This window comes from Xiphophorus hellerii, chromosome 21, assembly GCF_003331165.1.
Source record: "Xiphophorus hellerii strain 12219 chromosome 21, Xiphophorus_hellerii-4.1, whole genome shotgun sequence".
NCBI lineage: Eukaryota > Metazoa > Chordata > Actinopteri > Cyprinodontiformes > Poeciliidae > Xiphophorus > Xiphophorus hellerii.
Window position 1 is genome coordinate 10194216 of NC_045692.1, and position 16775 is coordinate 10210990.

The 16775-nt window shown below is 41.0% G+C and overlaps 1 protein-coding gene across 4 annotated transcripts in view; it reads left to right on the plus strand.

Moving 5' to 3' along the window:
- Window positions 1-16775, plus strand: part of zfhx4 (zinc finger homeobox 4) — a 98121-nt gene that overhangs the window by 52052 nt on the left and 29294 nt on the right. For all 4 annotated transcript variants that reach the window (XM_032550749.1, XM_032550748.1, XM_032550750.1 and 1 more), the window contains exon 6: window positions 3609-3843. In XM_032550749.1, the coding sequence (XP_032406640.1) occupies window positions 3609-3843 (235 nt within the window). The remainder of the gene's footprint in view (window positions 1-3608; window positions 3844-16775) is intronic.

Below are 16775 nucleotides of genomic sequence, written 5' to 3' on the forward strand. Positions count from 1 at the left end.
AGTTGTGAAAAGATGTCTTTTGGCTTGGCTTATTAAGAATTCAGTTAATGAGGCAGCTTTGTCACCCCAGATAGAACAAATGGATATCAGACAGCGGCGCAGACTCTCTCCACAAATCCTTGTGAGTGAGTGAGTGAACGAGCGAGCGAGTGGATGGGAGGTGCGTGCACGCATTTTGTATATATGTGTGTGTGAGGAAAGGTGTTTTGTAAACATTTCATTCTGCATAATGAATGCGGTCCTCTGTCATCCACACATAAACAGACACACAGCAGCAGCAGAGGTAAAAAAGGAAAAAAAAAAAAAAAAACTACACAGGGGAGCCTCCTTTACCTGTCATATTGGTTCCCCTCCCCTCGCCTAACATACGCTGCAGTGAGTGCAGGTGTGTGTTTGGGTGTGTGGGGGGGTATGTGTGAGTGTGTATGATTGAGTGTTGACAATATTGTGCTTCTGACAGGCGAACAGGAACTCATGAGAGTTGTAATTTGTATTTCATTTATACGATGGGTGTGCATCCTCCTCCTTTGTCATCTGTAGCCATCTGTGCCATGTGTAGGTCCACCCGGGGAATGCTGTGTAGCTGATCTTCATTGGCCCACAGGGAGTGTTAGCTTATTTGGTTGTTTGCCAAACACTAATCCACAACAATTAACCACCAGCCACTTTGGAAAGGTGCCATATTGACATCGATGGCCCTTTTTTCTTTTTTTTTTAGAGCCATTCTACCACATGACACACAAAGACACTCAATACAAATGTTCATGCAGCGCATTTCCAAACAGACAATCCTTCCACGGCATAAATTACATACACATTGCAAGCAGATGCATGAAGACGCAAATCCAGGAGCAGGAACAGTGTGTTTGTGTGTTTGAATATGCATTACACAGCCCACGCCTGGCAGGAGTCAAAGTGCTCCTTTAAAAGTTCATAAATCATGGATGGTTCTGGCCTGTGATCACCAGGCCGCCTGCGTTTCTGGCCCACAGAGTTCCACAGAGCGACAGACAGCCTCTAGTTTTGGTCTTAGACAAACCCTCTGGAATGTGCTGATGGGGAGAGAATTAATATTTAGCCTAAACCTATCCGGCAGCCTGGTTCAACACCAAGTATATCATTCGGCTGCTCCCAGCTGACGCCTCACATCCTAAAAACCTTACAACATAAGTTGAGGGATGTGTGGTATTTTAGACCGCAACTGATGGATATGAAAATGTTAATTTTGACACTGTGAAAATTCTCTCTGTGGCCATGCCTAAGGGGTAACTGTAAATAATAAGTAAGACTTGCAATACGAATCTCGTTAGAGGCATCTTCATGGAACATGACTGCATTTAAAAACAGTTTTACAGCACTAAGCCCGGTCTCTTGTCTCTATAGTAAAAATATGTATTGGTTTTAATTTTTTATCCACCAGTGTTTTAAATATAAGGTGTACAAATGTACGTTCTTAAATGAAAGTATGACTAAGTGGTGAGACAATTAAAAAAATGCAAGGTTACTTACGATAAGTATTGTAGTTTCCCAGTTTTATTTTATTAGTATTTTATTTTGCTCTGCCAATTCAGATTTGTGAAGAAATGCCACTCATACCATTTTATTGATATTTTTAGACAAAGAGAAAATGACTTGTGGAATGGACATTGCACAGTATTCAGCATCTTTATCAAATAGTCCACTTAATGCAGCTAGAGATACTAAAACATCAGTTAGAGATCATTACTCTAAAATTTTCAAAGACTTTCCTAATCTTACATGATGGACACAATTTACATTTTGCTGAACTCCATTTACCCTTCGTGTTATCTGCTGAAAATCGTGCTCTCTCATAGTCGGAGTGACAGAAAATACAGTTTCCTTTTAGATAGCTTCTGAAACCTTATTCTGCTTCCTCTGACCTGGTAGCTTATACATGCAGTGTCAGCAATGAGAAAATGTTGAGTTTTTACTGTGTCACATTTCTTGTGACATAATAAAAAGATTAAAGGTGAAGATATTACTGGTTCACTTTTTATAAAACACATTGAAAGAGTGTCCATCGAGAAAACAGTAGTGGCATTTTTATGCATTGTGTTGCAGAAAGTATTACTTTTTAGAGTCTAGATTCTTGTTAGAATCCATTGCCGTGCTATTTGGAATAATAGATAAAATTTTGATTTAAACAAAATGACAAAAAATATATATAACATTCTTGCCTTTGCCAGTGATAAATGCTTGTTTGCTAACGTAGCACACGTGTGTGGTTTCTATAGAAAGGCTCAGCAGTTCGGTTCTCCTGTAAAAGAGGGAGGGGATGAAAGAAAAGAAGCAAAGAAAGAGAGGAAAAGCAAAGGAGGACTCCTTTCACAGAGAAACAAAGATAGCTGTAATTAATGGCCCTGAGCTCTGGACTAGGGGAGCTTTTTCTGACAACTCCGACTTAATTAAAACTTAAGACTTCTGAAAGGGCCCTCTGACTGCGAGGGGACGTCCCACCGTCTCGTGAGAAAAAAACCTCGCTAGATTCCCTACAAAAGGGAAGAAAGAGGGAGAGACAGAGAGAAAAGATGTGTTAGCGGCTGTAGCTATGTTGCTAATCCCTGTTTGTCAAAGGGAAAAATGGGAAGAGGGGGGTGTTGAACTCACACACCTGCGCCTCACTCCTCCCTCCACACACATGAACATCCAAAAACACACACGCATACGCGCACACCCTCCTCCTTCACGTGCATCTTTTTAGAGTCTCTCCTTGCTCTAAATGAAATGATGCAAGGATATGAAAATATTACCTGTCTAAGTTTTAATTGCACCATGAAAGAAACATCTTCCTATAGAAGGATATGAGAGCCGGTTACCACACATTCACGCACTTATGCACACACACACACACACACACACCCACCCCCACGCATACCCCTGTACGTATTAATTAATGTATGAAGCTCTGCACCTGTTTCTCACAAAGCAGTGTGAATAAATCTTAACAAAGTAGAACCAACCTTCATGAGCCACCTCTGTGTATCTGTCTCCATGCTTTGCTCTCTTCTGCTCCCTGCGTCCCCGCTCTCCATCCCCCCAGTCCTCTCCCTCAGCAGAGGATCAGATAATAAAAGCTTGGCCTGCTCTTTTGTTTTTGTGCATTGTTCATTAGCCCGGCAGCAACAACAGAAGCACACTTGATATGCTTGGCTTGACTGCGTGTATGGGAGCAGGGCAAGGTGGGATGGGTGGTGGGGGGTGAGGTGGAAAGGGTTGGCGTGCATGTGGGTTCATGCACCTACACAACACAGAGGGCGGGACAAGAGGTAGGGGGTAGCTTTGCATGGCTGCAATGCCATTAAAGAGGCAACTGGAAAATTAAGGGCTTGCAACTGACAGCACACGTTGAATGAGAAACCCCCACAGCTGCCCACAATGAGGAGAGCTGGACAAAGTGCATGTGGCAAAGACAAAACAGAAACCTGGACTTTGAAAAAAAAAAATCTTTAAACTCTTTCAATCACAGGAAATGTGTGCGGTTCATTTTAAACGTCTGTGCAAGGGGTCGCTTTTGCAGGTTAAGCATATTAACCGGGTCTCGGTGTTTTTGTGCGACTTGCTAACACCCGTTCTTCTCTGTTCCGCAGCACTTGCAGAAGCAGGACAGCGCCTACAGTCAAGAGTCATGTGTCTACCTCTGCACTCTGTGTGACTACTCCACCAAGGCCCGCCTCAACCTGGTGCAGCACGCCCGCTCTGCTCGCCACCAGCAGAACGAAGGCCTGAGGAAACTCCAGCTGCACCAGCAAGGCCTGGGAGGGGATGATGATGGACTGAGCCTGCATGAAATGTTTCAAGTCAAGGAATGCCTTGCCAGCCCAGGTCTGTTCTTCAAGCAGTAAACCTGCTTTCTTACGTTTATTCGTTCCAACTTGAATTTATTAGGTTCTCTCATTGGTAGCTCATCTTTTACTTACCTTCTTCTTTTTTTTACGTGCCATTTCTTTTGGTTCCATACACAGTTTTTTACAGGAATTTTTTTCTTTATTTGCTCATATCGCCCATCTTTTCTTCTAAAGATGCACTAATCAGAGTTTTGTGGCCAGTTTCCAATATGTGGTCTCTGTAAAGGTTTTATCTGCCAATACAGATTTTGGCTGGTTCCTATTTTTGTTTGAGAAGAATAATGTAATACAAGACACATTCACTGTGTTTTTTCTACCATTTATGCCTAAGTAATCATTGACATCACAGTTTTTCTGAGAGACAGTCGCTGTAACTTATTGTTTTACCCTTATATCTCTTTATTATATTTAAAGACAAACACAATATAAATTTGTATTTCAAACTGGGAAACTTTGGGATTTTCGAAAGCCTGCCAATGTTCCAATTTCAGCATGTTCAGTGACAGATAGCGGTCGGAAATCCAAAAGGATAAAACAGAGGAAATGAGCTCTTCTACCTTCAGCTTTCCTCTTACCTGCTTTAAATTTCTCCATCTTTCTATCTCTGTCTCTCTCTTTCTGTACAAACAAAATTGCTTTATTTATTTATATTTTTTTTTAACTACATTACCATCCTTCGGCTTCCCTTGCCTTAGTTAAAAAGAAGTCACTGAAACAGAAAATTGACAAATTCAACCCTGCTTCTCTCAGTCACAACTTCAACACTCTAGAGTTGTCAGCGAGACCTGGCTGTGATTTTGTTGACTGATTGGGTAAAGATTCCATCATCCACCCCTCAGTCAGGGACGATGAAGATTGAAATCAGCTGATTCTGATCAGATGTCAATTTATCAGTACACCTTTGTTTTTCTTTATTAATTGTTACATGCTCCTGCCTTTATTCCCTCTTTTCTTGGGCCTTCGAATCCAGATCACGTCTCTCAATGCAGACCCGTCCGTTTCTCCCTAATCTCCCCAAAATGAGCATGCTGTTCCCATTAGGCTGCTGCACTTATATTTGAAACACACAAGCACGCACCGTCCCATGCGTAGGGACATCCCAGGCCGGCAAGCAGTCAGCTTATGAAATTTCACCTTGGGAGGATCTCACAGTGGAAGGCCCGTACACACACATACGCATACACACGCATGCATTGCTGACACACACTCTCATGTATGCTATGGCTACACAGTCTCTCCCTGGAGTGAGCTTTCATTTCCTTTCTCATGACCAAAGCAATTTGGCTTTCATTTAAGAGTCTCTGTCCTGCCAGCAGCTAATAAGTGTAACAGAACTGTAAAACATTCAGAGAGACAAAAAAAAGGAAAAAAAAAAAAAAAAGATTAATCGTTTTTTTTTTTTGGTTTTTTTTTTTGAGTGGGGGTTGGATGGTTGGTGAGGGCTTGCAGGGTGTAAGAGGAGGGGGCTGTGCTTTAATTTAAACCAGAAGACTGAGAGTCAGGGTCCATTATTTAGTCATCCCTATGTTAATGCTGCTGGGAGAAAATGAGTGCTTAACTTGCTTTTGCTTTGCTTGACCTGAAGGAGTGGGTAGAGTGAGGCGGAGTGTTGGTGCAGGGAGCCGAAGGGGTCCCACGTTTTCAGAAGAACTTCTGCACACCATTATGCCATCCATCCATTTTGTGCGTGTGTGTGTGTGTGTCAGCTCATGTTCATATTTAAAGCAGTGCACCCCAAAGTATCCTGTTTAGACTGTGTCTTTACTCCCAAAAACAGATGGAGCCTGAGACTCACTAATATGTATGAATCAGAACACACACTCACACGAACAGGAGAGGAGAGGAGATTTCAGTCCTGAAATAGGAATGATGCTGGAGGACGTTTGGTTTTAATTACACATGGATCAAAGCTTTGGTGAGAAACAGGGTGCAGCAGCAAAACATGCTTAGATAAATCATTACCTTACATTTTAACTTGGCCCCACCATCCCTCCCTCTTTCTCCCTCTCTCCTTTTTTGTCCTGCTTGTTGAGTCTCCCTCTGACTCCTGCTCATGTCCATTTTTTTCAGTCCAAACAGAAGCTTTAAGCCACTTTTAACATCACTGGTTAGGTAACACAAGCGAGTTTTGAAGCTGTCAAAAGCAATATTTGCCTTCTATACCTCTCTCTCCGATAAAATACGGCACATTTGTTGCTCGGACGTTTGCTTTCGCCACAGCTTGGAAGACAAACAGATCCAGATTGCAACACACAGGATGCTAAATCAGGGTTATTTAGATGCCCATTTTATTGTGTATTTTCACTGAACAGATTTTAACATGATTAATGTTTCAGTTGCATTATTGTATTGGCATAAATACTCAGTTTTGGTTATTGATCAATTAATAACAAAACACAAGAAACATCTAAAAGCAAAGTCTGACTTAAAAATAAAAACAAGATTAGATTTTCTGACAATTTTAGGCTAAAATTCAAAATCTCCTTTTTTGTTTATTTTGTAGAAAGACTAATTCAGTTGAGTTTCGACTTGCCTATATATTTTTGTTTTATTGCTTGTGAAAATCTAAAATGGATTTACTGCCAAAAACTACTTTGGAACTATTACATGTTTCTCAAATCTCAAATTGTTCTTTACAAAAATCTCTCCTTAATGTAGAATGATCTAGTTTAGCATTGCTCAGTCTCAGTGGCTCAAATTTTGACCAATTATCAAACCGTCAAGCTTTGAAGCAGATGCTAACTTTAGCATCAAAAGTCTTGCAATAACAATATCCAGATACTGTATTTTCACATTCCCCCTACAAAGTACTTCACTCATTTATCCTGTCAGTGTTTCTTTTCTCCACGGTAAGCCAAAACGCTGCCACGTATGATTTAAAAGTGGTGAAGGCTCCTGGAGGGCTTTTGAAACGGTTTGTGGTCCAGTCAGACGATCTCTTTATTAGCCGACTCTGACTACAGAACAGTGCCACTCAAGAACTACAGTATTTCCTTTTTAGCATCAAAATAAGAGTCGCAAACAAGGATACAACAGCATGTTGAGGTTAACTCTCTCACGCTTACACCCAGATCCCACACTAATTAGTTATTTCACCAGAGCAAGTTGCATGTGAAAAGCGTTTAACCAGACTGGACTTGATCAATATCGTTAGAACTAGCGGCATGAGGTCTCATTACTCTCAGACGGAGAGTTGATTGTAACATATAAGGATCACCTTCTTGTCTTATAAATTTAGTCTAGTGGGTTTTTTTTTTTTCTACAAGAATGCACAAATTTTGCTGTGAGAAAATATATGTACAATTTACTGCTGTATGTAACCATAATGATAGATGATGTAACTGTTTTAAAGGTGGCAAAACTTTCTATAGTCTGCAACATTTTTAACCAGTCTTGGGTTTGAGGGTGATGCGTGTTTTTGTGCATGTGTGAATGTGGGCTGTTAGTTTTCTGGGGCTGCAACTCCTGACTCGAGCATTTTCTGTTCATTAGAGGCCGGTATGAAAAAGATTAATTTAAGTGCTGACCGGTATCTTTCTCTTAAAGCCTGGGACTTGGAACCCAGCCAGATAATTATAGGCTCATTTGGGAATAAGAGTTCTAATGCTCTGGACTTTATGTACATGTGAATGGCTTTCATTAAACAATTTGGATGCAGATTTTATGGCCCAATTAGGGATACGGCAATGCAGAGACACTGTAAGGGTAAAAAGTGTTTTCAACAAAGACAGGAGCAATAATAGTGGTTCATTGTTTGATTAAGTTTGTGAGTACTGTTTTATTTATTTTTTGGGAATTTCAGTATTATTTACCCATTTAAGTCTAATTTTTGCAAATGCATCTTAAGATAAACACAGTTATGTGAATGAACAGTGCGGGGAGTGAACAGTCACTGTGCATACGCTAAAAAGTTTTCATGGTGATCTTTCATCTCGGTCCCTTTCAGACAAAAAGCCTCACTGTGTTCACATTTCTGAGCTAAACTGTCTCTTTGTGTACAATTATAAGCGATGAAGTAAATTGAGTTTATAAAAAATGCCAGTTTGCATCAGAAGAGCAAGCATAAATGAATTCCCTCTCAACATGGAGGACGCGGATGCCATTTTTCTTTGAGGGTCGTCCAAAAGTGATTAGAAGAATTATATTTTTTTCTCTCTCTTTCTCTCTCTCTGTTCTGCGATGAACCCTGAGTGGAGCTGTGTAGTGTAATTCAAGCAACAAAAAAAAACAAAAAACAGGAAAGAAAACTATGATAAATGGCAAGTCAAGGGTATTCCATCATCAGTTTCATAATTTCAACAATTTGTTTAGGTGGATTTTTGGAGACATTAAGGCTCTCTGAAGTTCGGTTGTTACAGTGATTTTTCTGTTGTCGGCTCCGTTTCAACCATTTCACCATTTGTTTAGCCACAAAGCACATCGCTACGAGGTGCAGTTGGTGTGTGCATGTGTGAGTGTGTAACCTCGACCATTAGCCCTGCTCTCCATCATGTGTAAAGCTCCACATAAGTCAGACCGAGCAGAAACATGGGTCCTTTTCTGCATACTTTCTGTCATTTTCCCCCCTTCTGTGTTCCCTCTCTCCCTCTCACCAAAAAAAAGAAAAGGAAAACGAGATGGGATCTTATGGAGGTAATTATTTCAGAGAGCCCAGCCTGTCATCCATACTCCACCAACCCACCATCCACACATCTCCATCCTGCTGTACCACCCCACCCACCCATCCACCCACCACCCGACATGCATTAAAGAGGGAGGGAGAGGACCCTCTTTGTCTGATTTCCCCCCTTTAAACAAAAGACCTCTTCTGACTTAGAGAGACCAACAACACTTTTATCATGTGCACGACCCTGTGCGTATGCGAGTGTGTGCATGTGTTACAGTGTTTCTGTGTTCCGGATCCCTTTGTTTTTCTCTGAGTGATAAGGCTCTGGGACATTTTTTTGTTTTTTCTTTGGTCCTTGTCAAATTAGTGTAGCCGCGCCAACCATTTACATAGCAGCTGTAGGCTAAAAAACAGAGCCTAATGCACTCCTCTTATCCCTGCGCTTGTGTGAGGATATAGGCGTGTTTGTGTTCATCCAGAAGGAAGTGATGGAACATGGGCACAGCAAAAGTGGGCTCCAACCCACTCCACCCAAGCTGTATTTCAAGCTGTGTCCAAATCGCTGCGAACACATAAAACGATCATCTGATTCTCGTTGTTGGAACAAGCTCTGCTGTTTCCACAAGGAGCATTTTAAGAGTCATGACTCCAAAAACCTTTGAGGTATTAGGTTTTCTCTCCCGCCTTACTTTCACTACTTAATTTCATCCTTTTACTCCCTCTGGGTGGTGGAGGTGGTTTTTGTCATTCCAGTGGTTTTTGTCTTCTTTTTTTCTTTTTTTTCCATTTTGGGCAAGGTCTCTCCTCAGACAGAAGTCTATTTCCAGGGTTTGTCTCAGTAATTTGTGGCCATTACATAAACATTCACAAATGCCCACTAGAGTGACAGAAATCATAGGACATACTCCCAGAGCTAAATAATTACCAGCGTTAGTACAGGGGTGGCCATTTTGTCTTATAAGTTTACCAAGAGAGGACTAGACTATCTTCAAAATACCAACATTTTTACTTTGACAAGTATATTAAAAGGACAGTTCTGGAGTTTTAGCATTCTGTTAAAAGCTTTTAAGCAATAATAAGTCAAAATCCACCGACTTTCACTGTGGTGCAAGCAGTAGTAAAGATTACATAGCATTTCTGTTAGCAAAAGCTGTATGAAGTAATTAGTAGTATGTGGAAGGCTGGATATACAGTATGTGTTTTGCACAAATAATGAAAATTGTTTTCATACTTTTTTGTGAATAGCAAGAGTGAAAAATTGCTGCACTCTGCTGCATTAGTTTGTTCTTCCAAAAATAATAAATAAATTTTAAAAAAAGCCAGTGACTGTTTCCAAAGTTTCCAAATGTATATCTAAATCCGCATTACATCTTGATCCGTATCTTATGTCCCGTAGCAGACAGCTGTCTTGGGATTTTGACTTGGTAGAAATCTGAAGGCTGAAATGAAAATAGAAGCCAAGAATAAGGTCCACCTATTTCCGTGCAAATCCATTCTAATCTCAAAAACATCATGCTAATACAATTTCATGAAAATTTTAACGGTTCTCATGTTTCCATCGGAGAGTTTTTTGCATAGAGTGAAAATTGTTTGCACAAAGCATTGCAAACAATGCTATGTGCAAACAATTAAACCACTATATTATTAATATCACATTTGTTTTGTGTGTGTGTGTGTTTTACTTTATATCTGACAGTTATTCTAACAAGAAGCACTTTAAATGTCTTGTTTTTTGTAGCTTAAGTTTTCAGCAGGTATATTAGCGGTGGCGCACCGCCCCCTACTTCTGTTTCCTGTTAAATAATCATTGACTTCTGTGTATTCGCATACAACAAAATTTCCATCGGCTAAAGACATTTAAGCCCTAATTTATACTGGCTTGCAGTCTGTGAGTCTTCTGTGACATCAATGGGGAAATCTGTTCTCCACTTGCAGGAGTTCTTTAGGAGCATCGTGTTTGTGTACAGCGCAGGTATTTGAGACCAGGTTGCATGTGCACAGCAACAGGGACAATAATAATGGGTGGCTCCTAACATGCAGCAGATATGGAAAATTAACATCAGATCAAGAGCAGAAGAAGAAAAACACCAACAAAAATTGTTTTAAAGAAATACAATGAGAAGAGATCTGCTGTTTTCATAGTGTGAATGATTTATCTTTCAGGGACTGTGATGAATTACTTTATTTCTTCTTTCCAGGTTTTTTTTAATTTCTTTTTATTTTATTTTTCTGAGCATGGGTTACATTAACTAGCACATTATTGGTCCCAGTTACTTTCCAGTAACAACAAATCTAGATTTATATTTGATATTCGCTGAAGATACGTCATTCACTAAAGTTTTTGTGAAAAGTACGTCCTTTGTGCATTATTTTTTATTACATTGTATGCTCATTGTGGTGTCCATTGTAATGACCTTTATAAAATTGATCAAAAATGTTGTTTTTTTTTCTGTATTTATATGGTTGAAAGGAGGAAAAATCAGTAGAATATATATATTTTTTAGATCACTAAAAGGATTTCAGTTGTGAATAAAAACCTTTTAACATATGGGCAGTCAAGCCTGCAGATACGACTTTTAACTTCTCTGTCCTTTTAAGGTACACAAATATTGTGCCTGTTTATCAGCTTTGATTCAAATGAATTAATTACTTAAAGCCTTTCTGTCTCATCTAGTGAGTTTATGGACTGTAAGTACACACATTTCTGCCAGATTCGTTCCTCTCATCATCAAAAATCTTGGAATGTTATTTTTGCATGCCCAAAAGGAGCCTAAAGAAAAGTAGTCCCTGATGAGACTGAGGGATTTCACTCCAGAAGTTCCTTTTTTCAATCACTGTGCAATTAGCTGGAGACAATGTGCTGCATTTTAAATCATTTGTCAAATCAAAATGAGACACATTCATATATGTATATTATTATATTTTCGTCAAGTAGCAATTTAGCCCATATTTCCCAAAACCATATTCTCTTGCAGTGGGAGTAAAAGATGTGGTCACTTTTTGAATAATTCCATCCAAGCAAATTATAATTACTTTGTGGTCTGTGTGTGCACATAGAAGAAAAAGGGCAGAGGCCTGACTTGTGCTTCAGGGGAAAAAAAAAAAAGAGCTTCATTCACCATAAACTATTTTTGAAATGGTGTGTCGGGGCGGTACGGGCTCAGGCCGATTGTTTTTCTTTTGGAGCTGAGCAGCTCTTTGGTGAAGGGGTATTACCCGAGCTAAATTGTTCCCTCATGTTTTCCGCCAAGGTTCTGTGCCCACCACACTGACAGTTATAATTTGCAGAAATTGCACTGATTATCTGAATTAGCATACCTGACCAATGCCACATTAGCCTTATTTACAATACAAAGCCATGGAACTCTGAGGACGCATACTAAATATGACTTAACCCTTTGAAGAGGGGACTGGCGTCACGGGGCCATGATGTCTTTTATATTGGCGATATCACAAAGAGCTCAAGGCCCCGCTCCATATGGAACTGAAAGCCACCGAAGGCTCCTGGAGCAGGAAGCGGTCTATGTAAAGAACCACATTAAAATCACAGGGTCATTGCACCTTTATCCTTATCCGCAGGTTCTTTTTGACCTTTCGCTTTCCATTTTTTTTTTTTTTTTACCTTTTAGCTGTTGTTTCCATCCTTCTTTCCTTTTTTGACTGCACACCACCTCTTTGCCCCCTCTTTTTTTTCTTCTCTCTCACCTCCATTCTCTTCCGTCCCTGATCCCCTCATGCACCCTCTGTCCATTGACTCTTAACCACAGATGGACAAAACAATGGGCCATGTCACACAGCATTAAGACAAACAATCCAGTGATGGGAGGAGGGTTGTGTGGAGCTGGAGTCACGGTAACCAGGCAATGCACTCGCAGGGTCCAAGCAGCCACTAATCTCTGACGGCAATGATACAATTCACAGATGAACATTGAAAGAAGTCTATATGCGGCAAAGAAAGAAAGAAAGAAAAAACAGCTAAAAAAAGCAGTTTCATCAGACCAGTCTGAAAAGGTAAAAAATGTCCCCTTTCGCCGCTATTTTTCCTCACTCTTCTTTTTCAATCCTTTACCTCATCCATCAATAACAGTATGGAATTGATAGCAGCTATTGATTACCAATAGGCTAGGGCTAATCGTCGCTAACCAAAGGAAGCTTTGCAGTAACAGCAGCTGTCAGAGGCTTGTTGTGTGTTCTTGTGTGTGCACGCGTGCGTGGGGTGTGTGTGTATGACCCTTCAGAGTTTCACTAGCAATAGCTGTGCCTCTCTATTGTTTGCTTACATCAGGCTAATGGTCTAATAGCAAGGCATAGTATGGGGGAGGAAAAAGAAACATTCAGAATCCTGCTTCTCTTTCTACGTAGAATAAGAAAAATGTATGTTTTGTCTGTCCAAAAAGGGGAAAAAAGGAGAAAAAAACAGAGGTATGTCAAGTTTCACCTCCCTACCTATCTGAGCAAGACCCATCTCCCTCACTTCTTTTCTTCATCTCCCTAATAGGAAATTTGAGCACACTGTGCGAGATTAAAGCAGAGAATCAATGCCTTGTGAGCAATCATTTCCAGACAAATCTCTTTCATCTTTTCTCTCCCCCCCTGAAGTTCTCTCGTTCGCTTTTTTTTTTCTCCCACCTCCTAATGCTAACAGGGGGTCCTGTGTCATGACATCCCTTTTGCTTTTATCATGTCCTAATAACGCTCTGAAAATAGAGAGGGAGAAAGAGGAACGTGACAGAGGGTTAAAAAAAGGATGCTGGGAAAAAAAGAACAAGAAATAGATAGACTGATAAAAATCTATTGAGTGAGCATGGAGCTTGATTTGTGCTTTGATGTGGATGTCTTTGTGCAAATTAGACAAATATGCCTGCTGCTTTAGTCATCTTGAAGCTCTTCCCAAGGCGCTGTCTCCCTTTGCTTTTGCTCAGGTTGGAAGGAATGAAGGACAAGTGCATTGTAGGTCATAAAAATATAGATTTTGCCAAATTTAGGTGACTGCACTGACAGAATGAGATATGCTAATGAGGAGTTGTTACATAAAAACACATCATGAAAGAAGTGCAGTGTCTGGCGAAAGTCGCCGCACACATTGGACATTTTAACGTGTTGCAGCCTTGCAAGAAAATCATATGGAAGGAGATGCTCTGGTCAGAAGACACCAAAAAATTAAAGTGTTTGGTTTCTTCTCCCTTTATGGGAGAAATATGTGGCCAAAAAGTAAATCTGCCCCATGTCTCCCTGAACACACCATCCCCAAAGAGGAACATGGTGATGGCAACGTCATGCTGCAGGGACTCTTCTGATTAGCAGAGACGAGGAAGTTGGTCAGATGGGTTCCTGGATGAAGCTACATAAAAGGGCAAACAATGTGTATTAAAATTGTCCTGTCAAAGCTCACAACAAAATCCTACTGATAACATATAGCGAGGGTTCAGAGGGCCTCTTTACCTAATCTGATAGAGCTTCAGCTTACAGAAGAATGGACAAATACTTCAGTCTCGAGAAGTTCACAAATTTTTTGCAACTTACCCCAGAAGACTTTCAGCTGTTATTTTGTGCTGATCTGTAAAATAAAATCCCATTAAAATATCTTAATGTTTGTGTTTACTACTTGTGAAAATATCTAAAAAAAAAAAAAAAGAAAGAAAACATTCAAGAGGCATGAATGCTCTTAAAAAGGACTGTGGCCTTTGGATGATGGTATATCTCCCTGGCTAGGCCTGCTAGATGCTTTGGATGGTGCAAACGTTCCACGCACCACACACACACACACGGCTCGGCCCGGCCCTTTGTTTCAGAAGCAGGTTAATGGGGAGTGAGGAAGAGGAGCATTGCAATTTTCTGCTCTTTAGGCACTAGAGAATTCTCTTCGGTGTAAGAGAGACCAGACTCTCGGTGTAATAGGCATTTTACACCCTCATCACCCCTTGCGCATGCACACAAATATAAACCTGTGGAATGAAATAGGCATTCTGTGGTGTGCATAGCCAGTCCCTGGAGTACCAGTAAGTGTTAGACATGCATGGAGTTGGCAATGAGACAATCAGCATACTGAAATTGAAACCTTGTCTGAAGTCACACAGGAGAGGAGAGTAGAAGAGTGGAGAGGAGACGTAGTCTGGAGGAGCAGAGATCGGAGCAGATGGTAAGAGAGAAGAGAGCCACCGAACAGGAGAGGAGAGACAGAGGGGGAGGAAATAGGAACTGATGTTTGTTTAATTGCCTCATAAGTGATGACACAGATAATTATGTCGAAAAAGGAGATGCTCCTCTTAGGCAGGGGCAATGAACAGTTAGATCTGTTTGTCATTTTTGTGTGCGTGTGTTTGTGTGTGTGTCATGCTGTCTGTCCCTGTAGCCCCATCAACCGTCGTCCCCTCCAGCCACATCAAGTATAGGACACCATTAAAACCCCTGTACGGTTTGTGTCACATCACATCTTTCAGCTTAATTAAGGAAAAACAGAAATAAAATGCACCCACAAAGCACTCTCATCACTTGGAATCATTTTAATTACTCTATAACATCCAGGTTATTAATATCTCTGCTTCACATACCTGGGGATATGAAGATGAGCATGCTCAACCTGATTTCCTGCGATGCGCGTTCGGAAGGGGTGGGGGCGGTCTTTTCTTTTTTTTTTTTCCCCCTGTGTGTAAGCGACGCTCCCCTGACTTCATATCTAATTGTCTTTTTTTTTTTTTTTCTCAATCGCAATATTCTGCCATGTGCCGACTGTACGTAATGAGTCAGGGCGTGTCAAAGTGCGGGCCCGAGCTGTCCGACTGAGTTAAGCTCTTCCTGTCTACTGTAGAAGCCTCCGGCTTCTGCGCTCGCACACTCACACAGTATCAATGTGGGAGTTCCTGTATCTGACACGAGATTAAGAGGGCCAAGTGGAGGAACGTCGAAGAGCTGCCCTGTTGCATTTGCGAAAGGGGAAAAGGACCATCCTGTCACACGTGCGTGCACACACAACAACACACAGGCCGAGCATCCTGCGCTGTAAGTGAGCAGCAGCCTGCCTTGCATTATTCACAGTGGCCGAGTGATCGAAGCCCGGTTCAATAGCACTAAAGCGGCGCACGCTGGAGAGATTTGTCTTACAAAACCTTGACACACATACACAGGCGCACATATGCTCTCACACACATTGATTTTTAGGTGGTGGGAATCTCTCAGGCTTTGGACGAAAGACAGGGACGTAAGAGGGGCTTCCCCCGTCAGAGAATCCCCCACTCCCCCAAGCTAACTGTGCGCGCCGCTACACTCAGTCACATTGAGAGACACGGGGAAAAAAGCTGTAAGGAGAAGCTTAATTCTCACAAAATAAGATTCGATGATGTCCGCTGTGAGCATTAATATTAAAATGGAGGGGGGAGAAAAAAAATGGGAGAGAAAGGATCTGTTTCTTAGATCTGATGTGGTTTCATTTACTATGAGATGAGCTGATGGTAAAAATAAAAAGCAAAGAAAAAAGCCTAACTGATCATATTTCTTTTTTGCTGAGTCTCCTCTTTTGCATTTTACCATCAGGGGGCTTTTTGCAAGCAAGGCAGAAAAGAAAAATCATGCAATGCCTGATATGTCACATCTTTCCTCTGTGGTGTATGTTTTAATGTTTTCTCTCTCTCTTTCTCTCTCTTTATTTCTCTCTTGCTCCCTTTTTTATTTTATTTTATTTCTTTTCTTTTTTTGTTACAGAAAACTGTTTAAACTTGAACTGAATGAACTGAAAAGCATTTTTTTCATATGTCTGTCACTTGATTCAGTTCCCCAATAATTTTCTGAGACTCTCCAGCTGGATTTTTATTTATTTATTTATTTATTTCTTCCTTTGGACGAATTAACATATTGACAAGTGAGCACTTTTGTGTCTGTAAACACAGAGGTACAAACACACACGGATACACACCTCAGTCCCCCTGAAGACATGTGATCAAGCAGACCCAATCCCCTGTAATCATCTGGAGCTCCCACTTGCACCCACATATTGCTCCGCTTCAATCCCGAGTAATGGTTTGGGGCAGGGGGCCGAAGCGGTGGGCTTCTTTCCCTTAGCCCCAGTGTCTTAAGCTGCCATTGATTAAATGTTAACTGATATACTCGGCCCTGGCAATCTTGTTAGAGCCGGAGTAGGCAGGCAGCTCGACAGACAGTTTAGGACCTGCACCCTCCTGATCAATAGCACAGATAAAGATTTCATCCATCAATGGGCTCCCAAAACAAAAGGTACCTGATACCTGATTAGGCCCACGGGGACACACACAGACATAGATTTGAACATGAAGACCTGCTATCACATGGCT